Source organism: Hippopotamus amphibius, chromosome 8 (genome assembly GCF_030028045.1).
Source record: "Hippopotamus amphibius kiboko isolate mHipAmp2 chromosome 8, mHipAmp2.hap2, whole genome shotgun sequence".
NCBI classification, from domain to species: Eukaryota; Metazoa; Chordata; class Mammalia; order Artiodactyla; family Hippopotamidae; genus Hippopotamus; species Hippopotamus amphibius.
The window spans coordinates 147,147,131-147,170,510 of NC_080193.1; the positions used below are offsets into that span (position 1 = coordinate 147,147,131).

Genomic DNA, 23,380 nt, shown 5'->3' on the forward strand with positions numbered 1-23,380 from the left:
TAAATAAATATTAAAAAAAAAAAAAGAATAAGACAATGTGGTAGATTAAGATGGCCACAACCACAGTACTTCTGTTGAGAGGTGGGGGTCTACTTTCCCCTCCCCTCAAGTCTGGGCTGACTCACTTGACCAAAAGAATGTGGTGAGGTGATGTCCTGGGACGACAAAGGTGAGGTCACAAGAGTCTGGCAGCTTCCACCAGGGCCTCCCGGAACTCTCCAGAAGCCCTGAGCAGCCAAGTAAGAAGCACTACTAGGCTGGAGAGGCCACGTGTAGGTGCTCTGGTCCACGGTATCAGTTGAATGCAGCCTTCCAGCCACCCGTGATCTCTATCGTATCACACAGAACCAAAGACTCACCCAACTAAGCTTTGCTGGAACGCCTGACTTGTAAAAAAGGCGAGCTCTAATAAAATGCTTCTTTTAAACCACTAAGTTTTTTCTTTTATTATTTTATTACGTAGCAGCAGATAACTTGGAACAGACAGATACGTACAGGTGTATGAACAAATGTTCACCAGAGCATTATTTATGGTCATGAAAGACTGGAAACAATCAAAATATTGTTCCTCTATAAGGAGTTTGTTAAAGCATGATACACGAACACACTGAGATAGATCTAACACACAAGATGACATAAAATTGAGTAAAACACGGCCAGAATTTGTGAAGGGTATTAAGTAAAAAATGTAAATGGTAGGGGGCGGGGGGTGAAGGGGAAACTGAGACGAAGCGAGAGAGTAGCACAGACATATATATACTACCAACTGTAAAATAGTCAGTGGGAAGTTGTTGTACAACAAAGGGAGCCCAACTCAAGGATGGAAGATGCCTTAGAGGACTGGGGTGGGGAGGGTGGGGGGGACTCAAGGGAGGGAGGGAATACGGGGATATATGTATAAAAACAGATGATTGAACCTGGTGTACCCCCCAAAAAATAAAAAAAATTTAAAAAAAAATGTAAATGGTAGAAAAGTGGATAGTGTGACTCACCAATTAAGAAAACCAACAGCTCAATTTAAAAACTGGGCAAAAGACCTGAACAGACACCTGGCCAAAGAGATATACAGGTGGCGATACACATGTGAGAAGGTGCCCAACATCATCTGTCACTAAGGAACTGGACATAAAGTGAGATACCTCTGCAAGTCTGCTCGCACAGCCCAAACCCAAAACTGTGACAGCAGGAAACGCTGGCGAGGATGTGGAGCAGCAGGAGCTCTCGTTCAAGCTGGCGGGAGCACAGAATGTGCAGCTCAGTCTGGAAGACAGCTTGGAGTTTCTTACAAAACTAAACATAATCTTACAGTGTGAGCCAGTCACTACAGTTCTTGATATTTACCCAAAAGAATGAAAAATGTGTCCTCCCAGAGCCTGAACACAAATGATTATAGCAGCTTTATTCATAATTGACAAAACTTGGATGCAGCCAAGATGTCGTCAATAGGTGAATGGAGGGGCTTCCCCGGAGTCCTGTGGTTAAGACTGTGCTTCCCCTGCAGGGGTTGCGGGTTCAAGCCCTGGTTGGGGAACTAAGATCTTGTGCCACATGTCCTGACCGAAAATAAATAAATAAATGAATGAATGAATGGTGAATGGATGGGGCTTCCGCGGTGGTGCACTGGTTAAGAATCTGCCTGCCAATGCACGGGACACGGGTTCGATCCCAGGTCCAGGAAGATCCCACATGCCACGGAGCAACTAAGCCCTCGAGCCCCAACTACTGAGCCTGCCTGCCCCCACTACTGAAGCCCGACTGACTGCAGCCTGTGCTCTGCAACAAGAGAAGCCACCGGATTGAGAAGCCCGCGCACCACAATGAAGAGTAGTCCCCACGCGCCGCAAGTAGAGAAAGCCTGCGTGTAGCAACGTAGACCCAACGCAGCCAAACGTGGATAAATAATACATGTTAAGAAAAATAGGTGAATGGATACACTGTGGTACATACAGAATATAAAATACGCTTTAACAAGAAACGAGCTATCCAGCCACAAAAAGGAAGAGAGGAAGCTTAAGACGCCTGCGACGCGGGGGAAGAAGCCGGTCTGAAAGGGCTCTGCGCGGTACGGCTTCCCCACACGAGGCTCCGGAGGAGGCCGACCCGGACAGCGAGCAGGGCCGCGCGGGGCAGCGTCCCGCAGGGCGCCCGCGCCGGGCACGCAGCAGCACGCAGAGCGCGGCGCATCGGTGCAGCGCGGCCCCGGCGACAGCGCCCGCCACGGGGAGCGTGCCCCGCGGGGGCCTGCGCGCGTGGAGGGCGCGTGGCAGCTCCGCGTCCCCTCCCCGGGGCCTCCGGAAAGCAGGAGCCGCTGCGGCCGCGCGGCCCGCGAACACGAGCGCCTCTCTGCGCCCCACCGGGCGGCGAGCAGCGCGCCCTCCGCGCCCTCGCGAGCCCGGGGCCCCGCAGCTCCCGCGCGGGCTCCGCTTCCGCCGCGAAGGTAAAACCGGAGGCACAACCGGCGTGTCTCCGCCTTTCAACAGCCGCCGGGGCTCCGGGGAGGCGGTCGCGCAGGCCGCACCTTTAAGCGCGCGCGGTCCGCGACGAAACGACTGCCCCGCGCCCGCCCCTCCGCGCCCGCCCCTCCGCGCGACGCCGCGCGCGGCCCCGAGCGGAAGCCGGGGGGCGGGCTCAGGCGGCGCCCCGCCCCGGCTGCCGCCCAATCGGCACGCGGGGCTCATTACCAGGGACCGCGCTGGCCCCGCCTCCGCCTCTCGCGGCGCCGCCGCCCGCGCAGACCTGGAGCGCGGCCGCGGACGAAGATGGCGACCGCCATGTACTTGGAGCACTACCTGGACAGTAAGCGCCCCCCACGCCCCCGGGGCCCGCCGCCCGCGCCGGGCCGCCCCCGCCGCGCCCCCCTCCGCGCCCTGGGCTCCGCGCGTGGGCCCCGGGGCACGTGGGGGCGGCGAGGCGGCCCTGGGGCGGCGGGGGCGCGCGCGAGGGGCGGGTGGGGCCACGAGGGAGGGGCGGGGGGGTGCGGCGCGGGCTCCTGGCTTCACGGCCGCGCCAATTCCAGGTGCGTCACAGCGGGGCGGGGCCGGCGGGTGCTGGGCGGGGCCAGCACGGCTCCGCCCCGCCCTCTCGGGCGTCGCCCCGCCCACTTCCCCATAGGCCACGCCTCTCCGCGCCGGGACCCGTGCTGCTGGGCTGGGCCCCGCCCCTCACCGACTAGGCCCCGCCCTCTCGGCCCCGGCTCCAGACCCGCCCCCACCACGGTCGCCCACTCGGGTGGTTGAGTCCCCATCCCCTGGGACTCTGGGCCGGATTTGGGGGGCCAGGGCCCGGGGGTTCTGGTTCTGTGCCTGCTTGTGCTCTGACCTGGGAGCCGCTTCCAGGCCTCGGTGCGTGCATCTGCGAGGCGCGCTGGCGCGGAAGGTCTGCGCGGGCGCCTGTCTCTGCGCGGGGGGTGGGGGCGCTGCTTAGAGGGCTGGGCAGGGTGTTGGGGGCAGCGGTCATCACAGTGGGCCGACGTCCGAGGGGTCGCGCAGGTCGCAGTCTCTGGAGGACGGCTGAGCTCGGGGTTATTCCCGCCTTCCGCAGAGGGGGAGATGCTACCTGCACAGGCCGAGTAGCTTGTCAGGGTCACTCACTGGGTCGTGGAGGCCCCCCGCGTACACCCTGCGGTCCCACTCCGGTCTGCCCTGGCGGGGGCGCGGCCTGGGGCGGGGCTGCTGGGGGTTGCGCCCGGGGGCTCCGGGGCACGGTGCTGCCCTGGGGATTTTCACACGCACCACCCGAGGAGGCTGAGAGCGGGGAGTGAAGCCCTGCTCCGAGGAAGACAGTGGGGACCTAGCCCTCCCCAAGGGGGTCACCTGGTCCTGGCCCCACCTGAGCGCAGGGTCCTGGGTGGGAGAGCGCGGTGGAGGGCGGGGCTTCCCTACCTTTGTCACTGGAGAGGCGTGCTGATCTAGTGCCTGCCTGGTGGGCCCCAGGAGGAGGCTCTGAGGAACGTGGTACTTGTCCTGGGTCGGGGGGGCTGCTGTCCTGAGAGCCCCGGTAAGACAACAGGGGGGTCCCCCCGGAGGGCGTGGTGGGCTGCGGGTGGGTCTGTGCCGCTCTCGGCGGGAGCTGGGAAGCAGTGGAGCTTAGGCAGCAGCTTTGCATGGTTAGGTGGAGCTCTTCACGTGGTCAGCTGTGGGGGAACCCGTCCCAGCTGCGGGCAGTGGGGAACCCGGCTGTGCGGACAGGCGAGCGGCGTGGGGCAGGACCCTCACCTGTGCTGTCCCACACAGGTGTATGTCTGATTTTAAATAAACTCAAGTAAAATGAGAAGTTCAGTCCCTCAGGTGTACTGGCCCCATTTGAGGTGCTCAGTAGCCCCCGCGTGGCCAGTACCCTGTGTGGGAAAGCTCCGTCTTGGGGTAGAGTTCCACTGCACAGCCCTGGTAGACACCACCTGACACCCTGAGTTCAGAGTAGAGTGGGGTGAGAGCAAGGAGGACCCCAGGGTTTGGGCTTGTTTGCCGTGGTGGGGTGTCTGCAGGCGGAGGAGTGGCCTGGGGACTGCAGTGGGAGAGTCGCACGGGCGTCTTCCTGCGTCTGCCTTCTGTTCGCCTCTGACTTCTCGAGTTTCTGATGAGTTCTGCAGCGCTTCAGCCTGTTCGCAGTGTGTGTGCTGTGTCTGGCACACGTCCCTGAAAAAAGATACCTGGCGGCTCATCTCTCTGAGCCCTAACAGAGACAGAAGCCAGGGTGGGCTCGTTATCTGGAGCCTTGAGGTATGAAGTTTGGAAGGTGGTTTTTTTTGCCGTGCTCTTGAGAAGCATGTGTCTGTGTTTCAGGCATCGAGAATCTTCCCTGTGAGCTTCAGCGGAACTTCCAGCTGATGCGAGAGCTGGACCAGAGGACAGAAGGTGGGTTTAGGCCCTTCAGTATAGCCAGGGTGGGGGGACCGGCTCCCCGAGGCCGGGAGCAGAGCACTGGGATCCTGGGGGGGGCACTGGTCTTCCAGGGACGGGGGGCAGTGGGACTGCCATCCAGCCCTGGGCTGCGGGCGTTGGCTGGTGTCTCAGAGAGAGTGCCGAGTCTTTAAAATCAAACTCAGTCCCTTGCATTCCTGCACACCTCCATGTCACATCTTTATACCTGTCATCCCCTCCTGCAGTCGAAATGTTCGTTACCTTTTCTTTCCTGTAGAGTATTTTCCATTTTCAGACTATGTGTACATAGTTTAAACAGGTAGTGCTTTTGGATCTTCTGGTATTTAACTCCCTGTGTCTAAACAGATCATTTTTGCTGCTATTTCTTACTTTACTTCCTTTTGGTTTTAGACTTTATCTGTTCAGTTATCGCAGAAGGTGAAGGTTTACGAGTGCGGTTGCATCCTGCTTGGTGTGTGCACCCACAGCTCCCCCCCACCCCCGTCTCCTGGGTGTAGTGGGCTAGAATTTGAGTTGTGCTGATGCTATGCTGTCCCGTGGTGCTGTTGCTTTCGGGGCTGCTATGTCGGTAGTTTACCACAGGCTGTGCTCACGTGCGCTGTTTGGTGTAACCATCTTTTTCTCGGAATTCTTAATTGCTTTGCTTGCTGGTTCTGTTTTCCTCGTTTTCACTGTGCCTGCTGCACCCAGTTACCTGCCACTTCTGTGTGTGCTCTCCAAGGAGACCTCTCTCCTGGAGCCCCCGTCTTGCCGTCCCGTCCGGGTCGACTTTCCTGGACCTGCTGCGTGTGCCTTGCCTTAGGCCTTCCTAGGCTCTCCCTTTGCTCCTCTGGGTGTGGAGTCCTGTTTCCTAGCTTGTAAACATCCCGCTTCTTGATTTGTCTCTTTGTTTGAGAGGAGCCTTTTCTCGGGGAGCTTTTGGAAAAAGGGCACATGGGAGGGTAAATTTCCTATAACGTCACGTGTCTGAAAGTGCAGCATTGAATAGTTTGGCTGGTTATAAAATTCTGGATTGACAGCCATTTCCCCCAGAATGTGGCAGGTGCTGCTGCTTGTCTCCTGGTTTCTGTGTTGTTGTTGAAAAGTCTGATGTCATTTGTATTCCTCATCCTTTGAACATGCGATCTTTTTTTCCCTTTCCTGTTAAGAAGTTTTTAGGCTTTTCTCTTTATCCCTGAGGTTTTTGCATTTCATGGTGATGTTTTTGGGTGTGGGCACTTTTTCACTCATTGTGCTGGGCACATGTTTTGCAAGATTGAAATAGCAGTGGTTTTTCACTAAGGTACAGCTTCCCGACTAGTGAATACAGAGACTTCTTTTACTGTGAGGTAAAGCATTACTCGGAAGTGAGCATAAACATTCATGGATTGCTTAGCAAACAACACGCGGAGAACATCTCGCCAGATGGAGAAGTAGAGCCTCTGGTGCCTAGGGTCTGTGTGATCCTGCTGAGCAGGCCCCGCTTCCCCAAGAGGTGCACCCTGAGTTTTCACCTGCAAGAAGAATAGTTTACTCACCTCTCTAAACCAAAGAGTTCAGAGTTGTGTGTGTTTCTGCCCTTAATGTCCGTGGAACCATATGGTGTGTTCTCTGTGTCTTGCTTTTCTTGTCCGGTGTCACCTTTTGTGGGATGGAGCGATGTTGTCGTGTCTTTTGGTTGCCCGGCAGCGCTCTGTTGTGTGAATGGACCACAGTTTGTTTGTCTGCTTTGCTGTGGATTGGATGTTTGGGTTGTTGCCTGTTATCTGCAGTTGTGAGTGTTTTCCCATGTGTACCCTGGCCTCTGAGTCTTCAGGGTATGTACCTAAGAGTAGCATGCCAGGTCATAGGTGAGGTGAGCACATCGTGTATTATTCAGACAGGGACTCTTGAGAGGCCAAGAGAGCATCGTGAACCTTTGCTGGGGCAACATGATTCATGGGGCCTGTCCTGGGTGCACTGCTCCGGTCAGAGCGTCTGCCCCGTCCCTGATCCAAAGTGTCTGGGAAGGCTGTGCCCCCCACCCCCGCCGGCGGCCGGTTCGGGCCGGCCACCACTTTGCTGGAACTTGGCGTTTCCAGGCTTTGTTGTGGGCCTGGTGAGCACGTCCTGGGACCCACGCAGGGACGAGCCTTTCGCCCGTTTCTCTGTCAGACAAGAAAGCCGAGATTGACATCCTGGCCGCAGAGTACATCTCCACAGTGAAGGCTCTGTCCCCGGACCAGCGCGTGGAGCACCTGCAGAAGATCCAGAGCGCCTACAGCAAGTGCAAGGAGTACAGCGACGACAAGGTGCAGCTGGCCATGCAGACCTATGAGATGGTGAGGAGGTGGGGAGGCCGGGGCAGGGCCGGGCCTCCCCAGGGACACGCGCCTCCCTCTCACGCACGGGGGCGGGGGGGGGGGGGGCCCTGCTCGGAAACGGGGCGTCGAGGTGGAGGCCGGGCTGTGGTAGGGCGGTGATGCTTCTAGAAAAAGTGCACATTGGAGGGGTCCTCCTCCTGGGACCGTGACCGCAGTCCCGTGTCCTGTGCCCCTTTTGCGTGTTGGTTTTTATGTATATACGTGATACATGTAATGTATACACACGTCTTAGTGCTTGTTTTTGTTGGCTGTAGGTAAAGTCCTAGAATTTGTTTTGTGCAGTTTCCCTCTCGAGTCCGCTTCTCTTGGGGCTGGCGAGGTGGTACACAGCCGTGGTCCTGCGACGCACGCGGGGTTGTGTCGTGAGGCTCCCCGTCCTGCCTCCCCCAGTAAGACAAGCTGGGGTTTCTTAAAGCCTGAGTTCAGGTGTGTTTGGGAAAGAACCCTCCAGAAGGAGAGCCTAATGCTTAGGTTTGGGATTTTGATGCTCCAAAGCGTTAAATCCTTTGCGTAAATAAGCAGCCTGTCTTCCAATGAGTTAGCTGTGATCAGCATCCTCAAGACAGTCCTGTTTTCTCTCTGACACGCGGCGAAGCTTGGGACTGGTTCATTTCCAGGTGGGGCTGTGATGGGTGGCGGCGGGCGGTGGTCACCAGTCAGCTGGCGCTGTTTCTCGTGGCGTCCTTGTGGCTGCTCAGCAGGAGCGTCCCCTCTGTCACGGGCAGGTGTCCTGTGCGGCCCTTCTTCCCAGCTCCATCCTGAGCCTAAAGCTCTTCACGTTTTATGTCGGGGTCCAGCACCAGATGCCCTCAGCCCTTACTGCCTTGCGTCTCACAGCTCTGTCTCTCATCGTTGCCTTCCTTCGAGGTTTTCTCCTGAGTGGAGTTTACGCTGTTGGTGTGTCAGATGTGGGGAAGAGACCCTCGCACCCACCTGGGAGCAGCAGGCCCTGTCCCAGCAGAGCGCTGTGAACGCAAGACCCAGCTCAGGGCCAGCCGGTGCCTTCTGCTTGAAGGCAGGAGCAGTTGTGAGTCCCGGGGTGATTTGCTCCGCGTTCCGAGCAGAACCTGTGTGCCTCCCCCCGTGTAGGTGGACAAGCACATCCGGAGGCTGGACGCGGACCTGGCTCGCTTCGAGGCGGACCTGAAGGACAAGCTGGAGGGCAGCGACTTCGAAGGCTCCGGAGGACGGGGGCTAAAAAGCAAGTCTGCTAATTCTTCTTCATTTTGTTACTGTTAACTGTGGAGTTCGGAGAATTTTGTTTGATACATGTGTTAGGAACACTGTGGAAAGTACCGTGTCTGGGTAAACTCTGTCCTGCTTCAGGGCAGGCTGTGAACAAAGCTGGGGTCTTTACTGTTTCAGAAGGTCGAGGCCAGAAAGAAAAGAGGGGCTCCCGGGGCCGTGGCAGGAGGACCTCAGAAGAAGACACCCCGAAGAAGAAGAAGCATAAAGGAGGGTGAGAGGCGCCTTTTGTTTCTCCTTTTCCCCAAAGAGCGCTGTTGGTATCTGCTCAGGATGGAAGCAGCGGCGACTGCTGAGGCTGAGGACGCGATCACCTGTGCGCGGGGTGCTGTGGCTCCTCCCCTTGCCTACGTGGGGTCAGCGCCGCTGTGACCGTGACCGTGGAGCCCAAGGCCTCAGAGCTGGCGTGCGGGGGGCGGGGCGTCTGCCTCCGGAACCCATTCTCCTGGCCGCCGTGCCCCGCCTCCCGAGGAGTGCGGTGACGTTTGGCGCGCTTCGAGCTAGGCCACTTTCTAGCAGTTGAACCTATACCCGTTGGTCATTTTATAGGTGAACACGCGTTTTAGATACATTCACTCTTAAATTGCGTGACTGCGTTTATTAAATATCCATGTCATTTAACTTGAACTTCACAATATTTCATTTAAAGCACTCTCTCACTCGCTACCGCCTACCCCCCGAGATAGCTTCATCCCCCACGCTGGTGTAACGTTGCTTCACAGAAGATGCTGAAATATGCCAAGTGGCTTCTCTGGAGGTGACTCTGACAGTTACGGGGAGCGCTCAGAAGAGTGGTTCTTGACAAAACAAGTTTTGGTTCTTAAACTTGGTGTTTAAACTTTTATCTTTAAAAAGATAACAACCACCCAGGTAACATCTTTGTATTATAGAGCGGTACACTGATGCAGAAGAGCACGCAACAGACGTGTCGTTTAATGGTTACTGCAAGAGGCATATCCTTGTATTCGTTGCCTGGTCCGGACTGATGGTCCCTGGGGGGCCCCTCCCTGTGCCCCTTCAGAGTCACCACCTCCTCCCCCAGCCCCAGACACACACAGCCCAGACGGACAGGATGGTCACTTCCATTCTCTTTGTAGTTTTGTCCCCCACACGTGCAGTCTTGGACACTGTAGTTTAGTCTTGTTTTTTTGTTTTTTTTTTTACCTTTTAGATTAACTTCAATAAGGAATAATTTGCGTACAATAAAATGTTTTCATTTTAAGTATACAGTTTGATGCTGTATTCAGTTTCCTCACAGTTATAGAACTAGTCAGCCTTTCTATCGCTTCTTGAGTCAGTTTTGGTAACCTACGTCCTTCAAGGAATTTGTTGTTTCGTGTCAGTTGTGATACTCACGGACACCTGGTTGTTCATAGCGTTGCTTTATTCTCCTGATGTTGTGGGGTCTGTTCTGGTGCTCACTCTTTCAGACCTGCTCTTGGTGATTTATATCTTCTCTCATTTTGCCTTGATCTCTTCAGAAAACTAGCTTTTGGTTTCATTGACTTTAATTTTTTCTCTACTGTTTGTTTTCTGTTTCATTTATTTCTGCTCATATCTTTATTCTTTCCGTCCTACTACTTAGTCTGGATTTACTGCTTTTCTTTTTCTAGCTTTTTAAGATGGAAGTAGCTTAGAGCATTGATTTTCATACCTTCCTCCTTTTCTAACATATTTAAAGCTACAGATTATCTTCTAATTACTGTTTTAGCTGAATCCCACAAATTTTGATATGTTGTGTTTTTATTCCATTCAGAATATTTAAAATTTTCTTTTGTGATTTTTCTTTGATCCATAGCTTATGTAGAAGTATGTTTCTCAGCTTCCAAATAATCTGTGATTTTCCAGGTAACTTTCTGATTTCAGTTTCTAATTTAATTTTGCTGTGATCAGAGAATGTTCTGTAAATGAAATCGTCTGAAATTAAGATTTGTGTTCTGGTTTATGGACTGTTTTTCTGAATGCTCTGTATGTGCTTGAAAGGAACGTGCATCTCAGTGCTGTTGGGTAAGTGTCAGTTATGTAGCTTGGTGGACAGCACTGTTCAGGTTTCCTGCGTGCAGACAGACGCTCTGCTCACGTGCTCTGTAGGTGACTTGAGAGCGGAGTGTTGAGGTCCCCAGCTCTAGGCATTGAGTTGTCTGGTCCTCCTTTCTGCTCTGTCCATTTCTGCTTCATATGTTTCGGGTTCTTTCTTGTTGTTGTTTTTGTTTTTTGGTTTTTTTTGCTTCGTATATTTTGAATCTCTGTTATTTGGAGATACGTACACATTTAGGTTTTTTAAAAATAATTGACTCCTTTATCATTATTTATTTTGTTATCCCTCATAATATTCTTTGTTTTGAAGTCTGTTTTGTTAGATATTACTCTAGCCATTCCAGGTGCCTTACAACGAGTTTTTACATAATGTGTTTTTTTCCCTTTTTCATTCTTTTGCTTTCACCATGTTTGTGTTTTTGTATTTAGAGTGAGTTTCTTGAAAGCAGTAAATAATTGTCTTGCTTTTTATCTATTCTGGGAATTTGTGCCTTTTCATTGCACTATGTAGACTATTCAGAGTGAATGTAATTAGTGACGTGCTTAGATTTAAATTTACTATCTTGTTATTAGATATCTCCTGGTCCCATCTGTTCTTTTCTTGTCTTCTTTTGGATTAATCATGTATTTTTTCCCGTATTCCATTTTTGTTTAAGTGGGTGTCAATAGTATCTCAAAGAAGTCTTAGTCTTCATTTTATTTATTTCCTATTCATTTGTTTTGTTTGTTTTGGTTTTTGGCTGTGCAGCGAGGCTTGCGAGATCTTGGTTCCCTGACCAAGGATCTAACCCGAGCTCCCGCAGTGAAAGCGTGGAGTCCTAACCACTGGACTGCAAGGAGATTCCCTCAGTATTCCATTTTGAGGGCTGAGTGTGTGCACCCTGTTTCATTAACTTACCACAGTGAATTTCAAATAATATTATACTATTTCATGTTTCAAGTAAGAGCCTGCAGGGGTGTTCTGTTGTTTTCCACCTCCTGTGCTTTATGCTGTTACCAAAAATTTCACTTCTGCATGTGCCCTCAGCCTCTGAATATATTGCTGTTATTATTTTAGGTCTAAACCATTGTTTATCTTAAACACATTTTAAAATATGAGAAGTTTTATAGTCAGTCTATATGTTTACCATTTCAAATGCCCTTCACTATATGTAGATGCAGATTTCCATCTGGTATCGTTTCTCTTCTACCTGGAGAACTTTCTGTAACGTTTTTCACAGTGCAGATTTGCTGATGGTGAATTTTCTGTTTTTGTTTCTCTGAAAATGTCTTTATTTCACTTCCGTCTTTGAAGGATGTTCTTGTTGGATATAAGGTTTTAGGTTGACTTCTTTTTTCCTTTCATCGCTAAAGATATCCTGTGGTTTTCCATCTTGCATTGATACTGATGAGAAATTAGTGGTAATTCTTATCTTTGTTCTTTTGTATGTAAGTGGCTTTATTTTTGTGGCTTCTAAGCTTTCCATCTAGCAGTGTGATTTTTAACAACTTAATTATGATGTGTTTCCTGGTGTGGGTTTTGTGTGTGTATTCTGTTTGGAGCTCATTGAGCTTCTGGGAACTGCTAGTTTATAGTTTGCATCAGATTTGGAATTTTTCAGCCAGTTTTTCAAATTTTTTTCTGCTCCCTCTTGTGCTTTTTATGGGACTCCAATCACATGTATGTGTGAGCTTGGTGTTTTCCTGCAGATTGCTGATGCTCTGCTTGTTTTTTTGTGAGAACTTTTCTTTCTGTGCTTCCATTTGGGTAATTTCTATTACTTTATCTTCAAGCCTTTTCTTCCTTGCTGTCTAATTTAATCTTAATCTCCTTTAGTGAGTCTTTTATTTGAGAGACTTTCTTCTCAGGAAGTTCTATTTATTTCTTTTTTTATACCTGCCATTTCTTTTATTACAGTCATACTTTCCTTTATACTTTGAACGTATCATTTTACAATAGCTTTTAAAAAAATTTTCTCTTCTGATTCTATCTGTATCATTTCCAGGTCTATTTCTTTTTTTTAAAAGCCATTTGATTAAGGCGTGATTGACATACATAGAGCTGTATATATTTAATGCAAATGGTTGGATGAGTTTGGCAGGTCTGTTTCTGTTGACTACTTTTTCTCTGGTTGTAAATCACATTTTGCTGCTTCTTCACGTGTCTAGTAGTTTTTGACTCGATGTTACGACAGTGTCAGTGTTGTGTGGTTGAATATCAAGATTTTGTTGTCTCCATTTAATGGGTGTTGAATTAAAAATTTTATTTAAATTTTTGGTAAGAAGTTTAATTGCCTGTGTGTCAGCTCGATCCTTTGTAGGCTCCTTTTTAATGTCTGTTAAAAAAGACTGTTTCTTGAAGTAAGAGAGTAGCATAGACATAGATACACTACCAACTGTAAAATAGAGAGCTAGTGGGAAGTTGCTGTATAACAAAGGGATGATGACGGGTGATGCCTTAGAGGGCCGGGACGGGGAGGGTGGGGGGAGTCGCGGGAGGGAGAGGATATGGGGATATATGTATAAATACAGCTTGACTTTGGTGTACCTCAAAAGCTGGTACAAGAGTGTAAAGCAATTATATTCCAATAAAGAGCTGAAAAAAAAAAAAAAGACTTTCTTAATGCCAGATAGTAAATATTTTAGGCTTGCAGACCACTCTGCTCTGCTGTTTTATATTGAAAGCATCCACAGAAAATATGTAGATGAATGATGTGACTGTGTTTCAATAAAACTTTATTGAAACATTTTTTAATGGAAATAGGCAGCCAGCTGCGGGCTGTATTTTGCCAATTGCTAGGTTAGGGTAACCTTTACTCTAGGGTTGGTTAAGTCCTCCGGCTAGGGTGTGTGACGAGGTCTCGCCGCTCTGGCTGGTCGGAACTTGGATGTTGCCCGGGCTGCGTGTGAGCTCTGGGCATCGTTCGGCTCACAGAGCCCCGAGTATTCTCTGCCTGGCCTTGTGGATTCTCATTCTGTGCGCAAGCAGCGGAATTTTTAGCTAAAAACCCCAAAGGAGCCCTTTGCAGGTATCTGGAGCTCCAGCCTCCTGCTTTCCAGCACCTGCCCCCAGGTTCCAGCGGCCTGGCCCTCCCTGGGCGCGATTTCTCCCTGATTTCTCCCTCCCTCCCAGCCAGGCGTGCTTTGCTCCTCTCCCAGGGCTGGTGTGGAAGGTGCCTCCAGGCAGAAAGCTGAGAGGGTCGCAGGTCTCACCTGGCTTGTTCACCTTCTCAGGGCCGCGTCCTGTGCTGCCTTCCGTCTAGGGTCTGGAAACGCTTGTCTCCGACAGCTGTCTGGTTTTCCGCTTGTTCTGGTGGGCGGGCGAGTTCCGACCTGTTATCCCGTCGTGGTCCTTTTTTAGGTAAGTCCTTTAAGTCCCTGTCACGTGTAGGTTTCTCCCCCCCCTTTCTTTCCTTCGCTGGCCTTCCTCCCGGAAGGAGCTGCGCCGTTCGGCCCGGAGCCTGCGCGGAGCCTGTGGCCGCGCGTTCAGACCGCGCGCCCTCCTGGCTTGCTCTGCGGGGGAGCTCGGGGGCGCCGCCCGGGGCGTAGACCCGGGGACACTCGGCGCCGGGCCGGGCGCCGCCGTCGGAGGGCCGGAGCGCCTCTGCCTCGCGGCAGGCGGCTGTGTCAGCCGCGGGCGGACGGCGGCGTCTGCACGGCAGTGGACGCTTGAGCTGCGCGGGCTCGGGGCAGCCACCCTCCGTGCAGCCGGACGTCTGTGTGTCCCCTGACGGTCCGCCCGGCCTCGGGACCCGTGGTGCCGCGGCGTGTGTGCACGGAGGAGGGCCGTGCAGGAGGCCGCGGCCGCGCACACCCTCGCTGCTCCCTCGACGGCAGCTCCGCCCCTGTCGTCTTCATCCTGGAGCCTCCGTTGGCTTCCTTCTTTGGTGGATTGTCATTCGTTCTGGAGAAGTCTGCATGTTTGCATCGCTCTCGTTTACGTTTTCTTCCTAATGTATTTAAAGCCTTGCTCTGCTCATTCTGGCATCTGGGTCGTCCGTGCGTCTGCCTGCCTGCTTTCCTCGGGATTCCTACTCACGTTCTCCTGCTCTTTCACGGCGCGTGGTCGCCTTGCGGTCTGACCTTGGAGGCCCGTGGAGAGGGACGTGCCTGCTGTCCTCCAGCAGGGTCTGCCCTTCTTTGGTCCAGGCAGGTGGAGCAGGGCGGGGGCCGGGTGGTGGGGGGCGCCCTCCCGGCTCCTGATGGAGAAGCCAGAGCGTCTGCGTGGCCGCCCCCGCGGCTGCCTGCGGGGCGGCGCTTGGCGTTCCTTCCTGCCGCTGGCTCGGGAGGTCTGGGGGAGGAGGCTGGCCGCTCCTAGGCCGGGGACGTCGCTCCGCAGCTGTCGTGTCTGTAAAGCATCACTTTGGCAATCTGTGGGGTTTGTCTTTCTCCTCGTGGTGGCAGCAGCTGCCCTGCTCCTCCCTGCTTAGGGTCTGGAGGCACGCGGCCTCCTCTGGGGACGGGCGGGTGTTCTGCTGTGTCCCTGCCCCTCCGCGAGTCCCCTCGGAGGGACAAGACTCCGGCTCCCTGGTGCCGCGGGCGCGCGCCAGGCCGTGGCTCAGACCTGGGGGGTGGCGCGCGCGGCTCACAGCCGCCTGTGCGCAGGCCCTGGAGCGGCCGGCCCGCGGCTCTCCCCTCGCTGGGCGGGCTGAGCGGGCTGGTGCGCGTGGCGCTGGCCGAGCGGCGGCGGGTGAGGAGGGGCGGCGGGCGGCGCCTTGGCCGGAGCCCTCGTGGGTCGGGCAGGCCCCTGCGCGTCCGCGTCAACGGGTTCCTCTCCGTGGCCGCTCTGGGTGGCGGTGCCGTGACGGCCCCGGTTTATGGAGGGCGAAGGGCTGGGGGCGCTGAGGCCCTGCTCTGCCACGTGAGCCGGGCGCCAGGCCCCCGGGGCACCTGGAGAGGCCGGGACAGCATGCTGCGGGCGGGTGCGGGGCGCAGTCCTGTGCGGGCCGGTGTCCCCCGCCTGCGGGCGCTGTGGCTTCACGGCCCACCTTGGGGTGACGCTGCGGTTCCAGGGTCAGTGGCAGGTCCTGTTGCTCCCCTGGGCTGGGCGGCGGGGGCGGCCCGTGAGCCAGGCAGGACCTGCGTGCGGGCAGCGGGGTCAGTTCCTGCGGCGGATGCGCAGCCGCGCCCTTGGGGGGTCCGGAAGCGCCTGGGACGCGCGTGGGCAGCTGAGTGTGCGGGGCGCCCTGGGGTGGCCTGGCGAAGGGTGCTCCCCACGTCCGGGGCATGGGAGTACGCGGCGGCGCTGCTGCCTGTGGGGTCGCGCTGGCCTGCCCGAGGGCCAGGCCTGGCCAGCAGGAAGGGCCCTCGTGGGCTCAGCCCCTGTGACCTCCCGGCCGCTTCCCTCCACCCTCCCGGTCAGACTGGAGGGGCGATGGTGCGGGGTCCCAGCCTCCTTGCTGGCTGGGGTGTCCTCGCCAGGTGGTCCCCGCAGCCCCTGCAGCCTCTCCTGCTGCCGCGCACCTGGCCAGCACCCTTGAACCCGGGTGACGGGGTGCAGGCCGAGCAGCAGCTGGAGCTGTGAAGTGTGGTCAGGCTCCGCGTGCAGAACACACAGAGTAGGTGAGGCGAGGTGTGTGCCCATGGCAGGAAGCACCGCAGGAGAGCTGCGTGTCCGCGGGTGGCTGGTTGCCGTGAGGATTTGCACTGATTCCCCGGGCGGAGCCCGGGAGGGAGGCCCCTGACGGCAGGACAGGACCCCTCGGGTGGCTGAGACAGCATCCCAGCCCGAGGGCCTGCTCGTGGCGTGCTTGAAGCAGTTTCAAGGCACAGGGACCAGGACACGTTTCTGTGATGTTTACAGAGAAAAAGTCCCGTCCTCAGCAGAGTCTCCACAGCGCGAGAGTCTCCACAGCGCGAGAGCCTCAGGGTGGCCCCCGGGGTGGGGGCCACGTGTACTCGTGTTGGGGACGCAGTGTGGCGGCCGGGGTGCCTCGCTGGGCCAGGGTGCACAGAAGGTTTCTGGGCTGGTGCACGGGGAAGAGGTGAGCGGTGCATTCCAATGGCGACCAGGTTCTCTTCGCCCCGTCCTGGACGGTACACTCGGACCGCGCGGGGCTGCCGTGTTTTCGCGCTCCCTTCGCCCGTTGCTCCTGAACCTGCTGTGTTTGTTCAGCAAACGTGCGCTTGAATATGTGCCTGTATTTTTTGTTTTGGGGCTGCGGGAGGGAGGGTTTTCTTTCTCTACTGGTGGGAATATACTGTCTTTACTGTCTACACCAGCCTGAGCTCGCGGTTGTTTTTTTGTTTTTTGTTTTATTTTAAATTTATTTTATTAGCTGTGTTGGGTCTTCGTTGCTGCACGCGGGCTTTCTCTAGTTTCGGGGAGTGGGGGCTACTCTTCATTGTGGTGCGCGGGCTTCTCATTGTGGTGGCTTCTCTTGTTGCAGAGCACAGGCTCTAGGCGCGTGGGCCTCAGTAGTTGTGGCTCACAGGCCGTGGAGCGCAGGCTCAATAGTTGTGGCGCACGGGCTTAGTTGCTCTGTGGCATGTGGTATCTTCCTGGGGCAGGGACCGAACCCATTTCCCCTGCATTGGCAGGCAGATTCTTACCTACTGTGCCACCTAGGAAGTCCCCAGTGGTTTTTTTTTTTTAAATAACGAGACAGGAAAGTTGGTTCCACGAGCCCCTTCCCTTTGTGCAGCTGCAGAGGCTCAGGCAGCAGACTGGAGGGTGGTGTGGGCGGCGCAGGGTCTGCTGGGCTGCTGGGGGGGCAGCTGCAGGGGGGCAGGGGCAACAGGCTGCCTCCCTGGGGGGTGGTGAGGGCAGCTCTGATGACTGCGGGCCTCTGGGTAGGGGGTGGGCTCCTGTCCTGGGGGGTGGGGCTCCCAAGGGGTGGGGCTCCTGAGATTTAGAGCGCAGGGGAGGGTGAGGGGAGCAGGGGTTCCTGTGGGTCTTGGGCGAAGGTGCCGGTGGAGTCCGGCGGCGGGACACACTGGCCCTTCTTGTGGGAGGAGGTGCAGGGCGAGCTGGCAGCGGCAGGGCTGTTCAGGCTCCTGGGCCGTCTGGCCGGGCTCAGGTGGGTTCTCGGACGTTGCCGGTGTCCACTGGTGGTGGTGGCGTGTGCCTGCCCCGGCCCCAGAGAGGCCGCACGAGGCCGAGGGGGGCTGACCTGGGGCGGGGGAGGGCCGCGGGGACGGGCATGGCTCCTGTCCCCAGGGGACACGGGTCTGGACACCGCTCACTGGTGTCGTCTCCCTGCAGGTCTGAGTTCACTGACACCATCCTGTCTGTGCATCCCTCTGACGTGCTGGACATGCCCGTGGACCCGAACGAGCCCACCTACTGCCTGTGCCACCAGGTGTCCTACGGGGAGATGATCGGCTGTGACAACCCAGACGTGAGTGGGGCGGGGCGGGGCCGGGGGCGGGGTCCGGGGCGGGGGGCGGGGTCCGGGGCCGCGGGCGGGGCACGCAGCGCTCAGCCCTGCTCCTTTGCCTTGCAGTGCCCCATCGAGTGGTTTCACTTCGCCTGTGTGGACCTGACCACGAAGCCCAAAGGAAAATGGTCAGTGTGGGCGCCAGCTTCCCGGGGCAACCGGGCGAGCGGCTGGGCTGAGGGCCTGCCTGCGGCCGCTGGTCCTACCCCGGGGCCGGGCTGCAGGGGACACCCGCCGCCTCACGCGGGGTCGCCGCCTGTAATTACGACGCTCGCGTGACATAGTGACCCCTGGGCGACACGGGTGTAGACCAGTTGCACGTGGGAGTCTTCAGCGGTGGACACTGCGGTGCTGCGCGGCCCCGGGGGGGGGGACCCCGCAGGTGTGGAGCCGCGGCGGGGGCGGCCCACCGTAGGTCACGGGTGTGGTTTTCGACTGCGCGAAGCGTCGGTGCCGCAGCCCCTGCCTCGTTCAGGAGTGACCTGCGCTTCCTCTTCCCCCGACAACGGCTGTTCTGAGTCTTGAGTGAGACAGAGGTGGTCGTAGACACAAACGAGGAGCGGGGGGTCCTTCCCGGGGGCTCTGACGGAAGATGAAGAGTGTGAGCTTTAGGAGGTCTCAGGCGGGCGTGGCCGGGCAGCCTCTGCGCCGAGGGGTTTCCTTCCGTCGAGAAGATGTGCTGGGAGTCGAGAACCTGGTTGTGTTGACCTGTGCTGAAGAGGCGTCCCGGGAACACTGCCCTCCTCCTGTCTGTGCAGACCCGGTTTCCCTCTAGTGATGCTCGTGTGTGGACAGAGGGAGAGGAGAAACCCCGGGGGACAGTCTGCGTTATCTGGGGCTCCAGTGGACGGCTGGGCAGGCCAGGTGCACGCACATCTCAGAGCCATGTGTGGTCTCCACCCCGCGGGGTCCAGAGGACGGGCCAGAGGCCGGGCCCTGGCAGGAGGAGCTGGTGGAAGCCGACAGCCCGGGAGCAGGTTCCGCGTGGGGTGGGGTGGGGCTCCTGGGCTGCCACCCCAGGAAGAAGGGGCGTGTGGCCGGCCCTGGGCACAAGGCAGGGAGGAGGATTTGAGTTTGATTTTGGACGTGGTGGCTTTGAGTTGTTTGCAGGGCTTTTGGGTGGAAGAAGCTAGTAGTTGTTGGAAAATCGTTTCCTCCAGGGAGGAGAGGGTCCGCGACCACGTGCCAAGAACAGGGCAGGATGTGCAGAGCTTGGGAGCCAGGGCGCGGCCTCACCCTGCCGCGGCCTCACCCCGCTGCCGCCCAGCTCCCACTTCCTGTGCTGGCTGCTCCCCATCTGGGTCTGGGGTCTGAGCCCCGGAGCCCGTGCTCAGTGCTTGCTGGTGCAGCCTTGCTCCCCACCCCAGGGCCCGGCAGGGCCGTGCGCACTCGCTGGCCTGGACCGGGTGTGGGTGGCCAGGGGCCTGGGCGGCTGCGTCACACGGGAATCGGCTGCCTCCCTCGTGTTGCAGGGGTGGCCCTGGCCCGGGGGGCACCGAGAGTGGCCCCTGTGTCTCTGGCTGCAGACCCTGCCCGCCCAGGGTCAGCAGGGCCCGCTCAGCCCTGCGGGTGGGCGGGGTCTCCTCCTGCCTGGGAAGGTGCCTGCTCCCTTGCTCGCCTCCCGTTTGGTCCCAGAGGCCCTGTCCTTGCACAGGGAGGGCCGCTGAGCTTGATCGAGAGGGGTGCTTGTGTGTGAACGCCGTTTCGCTTGCTGATCGCATCTCGTCCACAGACTTCAGGACAGACGCGCAGATGCGGCAGCCGTGTGGGGCTTCTCCCTGATGGAAGGCGGACCCTCTGTGTGTGGGGGTCTCTGTCCTGGTGCCATTTCAGCAGCGTCCAGCCATGCTGGAAGCGGGCTCTGGCCTCTCGCGTGCAGAGGGCCCCTCACTGTGCTTTTCTCGTCGCAGGTTCTGTCCACGGTGTGTTCAGGAAAGGAGGAAGAAGAAGTAAGGGAGAGGCGGACACCTGGACCAGAGGAGCAAGTTAATCTATTCCTTCATTCATGTTGCAATATCTTATCTTCATTTTAAAACTACCTTGTTTCCAATGATATTTAATAACTCAACGGCCAGTTGTAATTCTGGATGTTTCCAAAACAAACAGGAAACCACCTGAGCCCTGCTGCCCAGAGGACTGATCTCATGGGGACTTGCCACAGCGACTCCTATTCTCATGACTTTTCGTACAGACCCCTGGCCCCGAGCACGGCGGTCACACTGAGTGGCCCCGGGACGCGTGGGGTGTGCGTGCATGGTACACGGCCAGCGCTTTGCAGCTGGAGGTGTGAGCCCTGGTCGTCTGTCTGTGGTTTCCGGGGGCAGCTCCCCGAGAGCCCGGCGCCACCACGAGCACCTCTGACCCTCGCCGAGAGCCGGTGCATGTGGAGCCCGGCGATGAGCCTGGGAAGGGCCGGCTCTCCCCAGGGCGGGCGGGGCTCTCAGCCTCACTGTGCACTGCCTTTCCGTCTGGACTCCGGTTCCCTCCGTGAGGGGTTTACTTTCTGGAGTAAACGGCTCTCCATCAGCAGTCGGGCTGTCAGTTACCAGGAGGGGTACCGAGGAGAGACGGCCCAGCAGACGGGCTGAGGTTCTGTTTCTCTGGGAATTCCTGGCGTTTTTACTGTGAAGGTGTGTTACCGTGACAGCATGAAGATGGTGTCTGTGTGCATATGAAGTGAGTCCAGGCTGCTGGGGGCTGATTTGAAACCTGTTTATTTGCTCAGCAGATCAGCAGCTTAGACCCAGGAGACAATGATGTGATGTGATTTGTGAATTTCTTGTTCCGCAATAGCAGTTCTGGATGAAGCTAGGAAACTAGAGTGTCCTTTCTCTTTAATCAGCATTCACCAGACCAGCTCTGAACCATCGTCTTGGCAGGAGTTGGGGGAGACTGCATACACTTGGTGTGTCGATTCTCTGTGTGATGGTCCACGACGCGTGACTTCTGCAGGTGTCCTCGGACTTGCGCGCCTCTAACTCTAGTGCGTTTACGGGAGGCAGAGGGGAAACCTGTGTCTGTCTTCAGGCCAGAAGTGCAGGAGACAGGCTTGGGCTGAGGTTCCCGACTTAGAAGAACCTTGTTTTCTTTATAAGGAAGGCTGTCTCAACGATACTCCCGCTTCCTCCTGACGGCCTTGTCACCGCAGATGCTCCTCCTGTTTCCCGATGCCCCCCGAGGAGAGGAAGGAAAGCAGAGGGGACCCTGTGAGGCTGCGTCCTAGACGGGGCCGCTCCCCGCAGTCAGTTACCATTCGGCAGATGAAAGTGGGGTCTGGCTGGGGTGTGTGTCCGAGCTGCCCAGCGGGGCTCAGCCTGCGCCCCTGTGTCCAGCTCTGTCCTTTCCGAAGGGAGCTGACGGAGCGGCACGTGCTTCTGATGACCGTGGGCAGGTCGGTTCAGCACGTGCGACCCGTCCGGTCTCGGGCTGGGGGTGGGGCTCGGCCGCTGCTGCAGCTCGTCCCTGGGGGGTCCCTGGGCCACACGGCTTGCTAGGACCGATGCCCCCTGCTGCCCCAAGGAAGGGGGTCTGCGTCCGGACAGGTGCCGTTGGCACCGTCTCAGCCTCGGCCAGAAACCCAGCGTGGGTAGTTAATAGCTGAGGTTTTCGTTAACACAGGTGTTTAAAGATGGTGGGAAATAAATTGTGGAAAAATTTTTTCTTCACTCTTTTACCTGCTTTTGTGAAGAGGTAGGTAAGTACGTAAGTTTGTGGTGATTCTGTGGAAGCTAATTTGACATTTGCACTTCATCTTTGAACACCTCGCACCCGCTGTTATCGTGGGAAAGTGACAGTGTTTGTGGACACAGGTCGCTGGCCGATGCAGCTGTGATTGTCACCCGGTTTCCTGAGGCCGCGGTCATTTCCCAGGAAGGATGACCGACTTCTCCGTCTTAAGTTTTTGTTTAAAGTTCGATGGTGTCATCCTGCTTGTCACTGTGTAACATCCCATGTGTGGACCTTTTTTTTTTTTTCAAAGTTTTCTGTGCTTATATGTTTCTAGTGTTTACTTTTGCTGGTTACAATAATATCACCAAAATAATATGCATGTAGCTTAGGAGAAAATGGAAAACGTGAGCAGAATAGAAGGAGTCCCTGGAACACTGTTTGGACCACAACCAAATGCCTCCCCGACCGCCAGTGCTGCCTGTGAGTCAGAAGGCACTTGGGTGGCTGTGTGGTCGGGGACGTCCTGGCCTGAGGGGTCAGCTGCAGCCCAGCTGCTCGCACCGTCTGAGCACCGCGCCCCGAGGCCCGCTGCCTTCATCAGGATGCTCCAGGGCTCCAGGGCTGGCGCTGGAGGCGGCCCTGGGCTGACCCAGCAGGTCACGGTCGCCGCGTCTCTGAGCGAGCGAGGGTGCAGGCCCTCTGAGGCATGGGGCTTGCTTGTGAGGGAAGAGGTTCTCATGCAGAGGAGAAGGGGTCGTTCCCTTGTTTCCAGTTCTGTCTTGTGCGTCAGCAGTTGGAGAAGCATCCCCTCGTTTTTCTGCAGGAGAACACACGCTGCACCGACAAAAGCAGGTGTTAAACTGAGCCCCTGCCCCTGTGGCCGAGCTCGTGGGGCTTGTGGTGACTGTCCCCGCTGCCGGCTAGGCCCCGAGCAGGCGGACACGAACCTGGTGCTGGCAGGGCCACGTGAGCCGGGTGGCTTCCCATCTGCCCAGGGCAGCAGACGCCAGGACGCGGCCCCAGGCAGCAGAGACGGTGGGGGGGGCTGCGGGGGTGCGTGGGGACAGTGGCCGGCTGTGTGTCAGTCCTGCCTCCTGACCCGTCACCGGCAGCCCTCGGCAAGGCCTTCTTCGAGCAATAACGCCGTCCAAAGAGCAGCTTCCCCGTGTGGCCACAGCCAGGGTCCGCCCCGGCGCAGGGCTGGGACACTTGTGGGTGGAAGGTTTCAGGTTTTCCTCAAGTTGTAGTGAACAGTGGTTGGTCTTCATTACCTGTGCCGAGAGAAATTCTAGAAGTGTAGAGAAACGACATCGTTCGGGAGAGAGCTCTGCGAAGCCTCTTCCTCCCTGGCGTGTATCCTTGGTGTTCATTTAACCGCACCTCATCCCAAAAGATGATGCAGCTTTAACATGAATGTTACATTGTGTTTTCAAGGAATTATTATTCATGTTCTCTTTGTAAAGGAAAGATAATATTGTAAATCTTTTTATTAAATAATGTAAAGATGTATATCTGTATTTTTGGATCATGTTATAGATTATGGATATATTGTTTAATGAATAAAGTATTTTTTGGAACAAACGTTTGAGAATGCATCATTTCAGGAAATGCTAAAACTGCTGCGGCGTGTCCAGAGAGGAGAATTTTGAAGGGGACGCACAGTGGACCAGAGGGGAGCGTGTCACTGCCACGGGCCTGGGCAGGACCCCGGGCTGCACCTGGGTCAGTGGACAGCCTTGGGCCTCATCTGTGTTGTGGCGTCAGAAGTTGGTCCCCAAGCTCATGAGAAAGATGTGTGGTTAGAGAGGGTGCTGTGGGTTGCTTTCTGGAGGCATAAGGCGCTTCCTCT

The 23,380-nt window shown here is 56.1% G+C and overlaps 1 protein-coding gene across 4 annotated transcripts; it reads left to right on the plus strand.

Annotated features, from left to right (window-relative positions):
• The first annotated feature begins 2,721 nt into the window (after nucleotides 1–2,721).
• Nucleotides 2,722–23,112, plus strand: ING5 (inhibitor of growth family member 5). Of its 4 annotated transcripts, XR_009054984.1 has the most exons (9): nucleotides 2,722–2,796; nucleotides 4,782–4,853; nucleotides 7,014–7,180; nucleotides 8,312–8,423; nucleotides 8,588–8,681; nucleotides 13,747–13,844; nucleotides 17,688–17,823; nucleotides 17,929–17,990; nucleotides 19,773–23,112. XR_009054984.1 is itself a non-coding variant. In XM_057743860.1 (8 exons), the coding sequence occupies exons 1-8, from the start codon at nucleotides 2,760–2,762 to the stop codon at nucleotides 19,813–19,815; spliced, it is 723 nt and encodes a 240-aa protein (XP_057599843.1). In that variant the 5' UTR covers nucleotides 2,722–2,759; the 3' UTR covers nucleotides 19,816–23,112. The 4 variants fall into 4 exon arrangements, 3 of the variants coding, with proteins under 3 accessions (XP_057599843.1, XP_057599842.1, XP_057599845.1); XM_057743860.1 differs by lacking the exon at nucleotides 13,747–13,844; XM_057743859.1 differs by lacking the exons at nucleotides 13,747–13,844; nucleotides 19,773–23,112 and having other exon boundaries at nucleotides 17,929–19,759.
• Nucleotides 23,113–23,380: the final 268 nt, after the last annotated feature.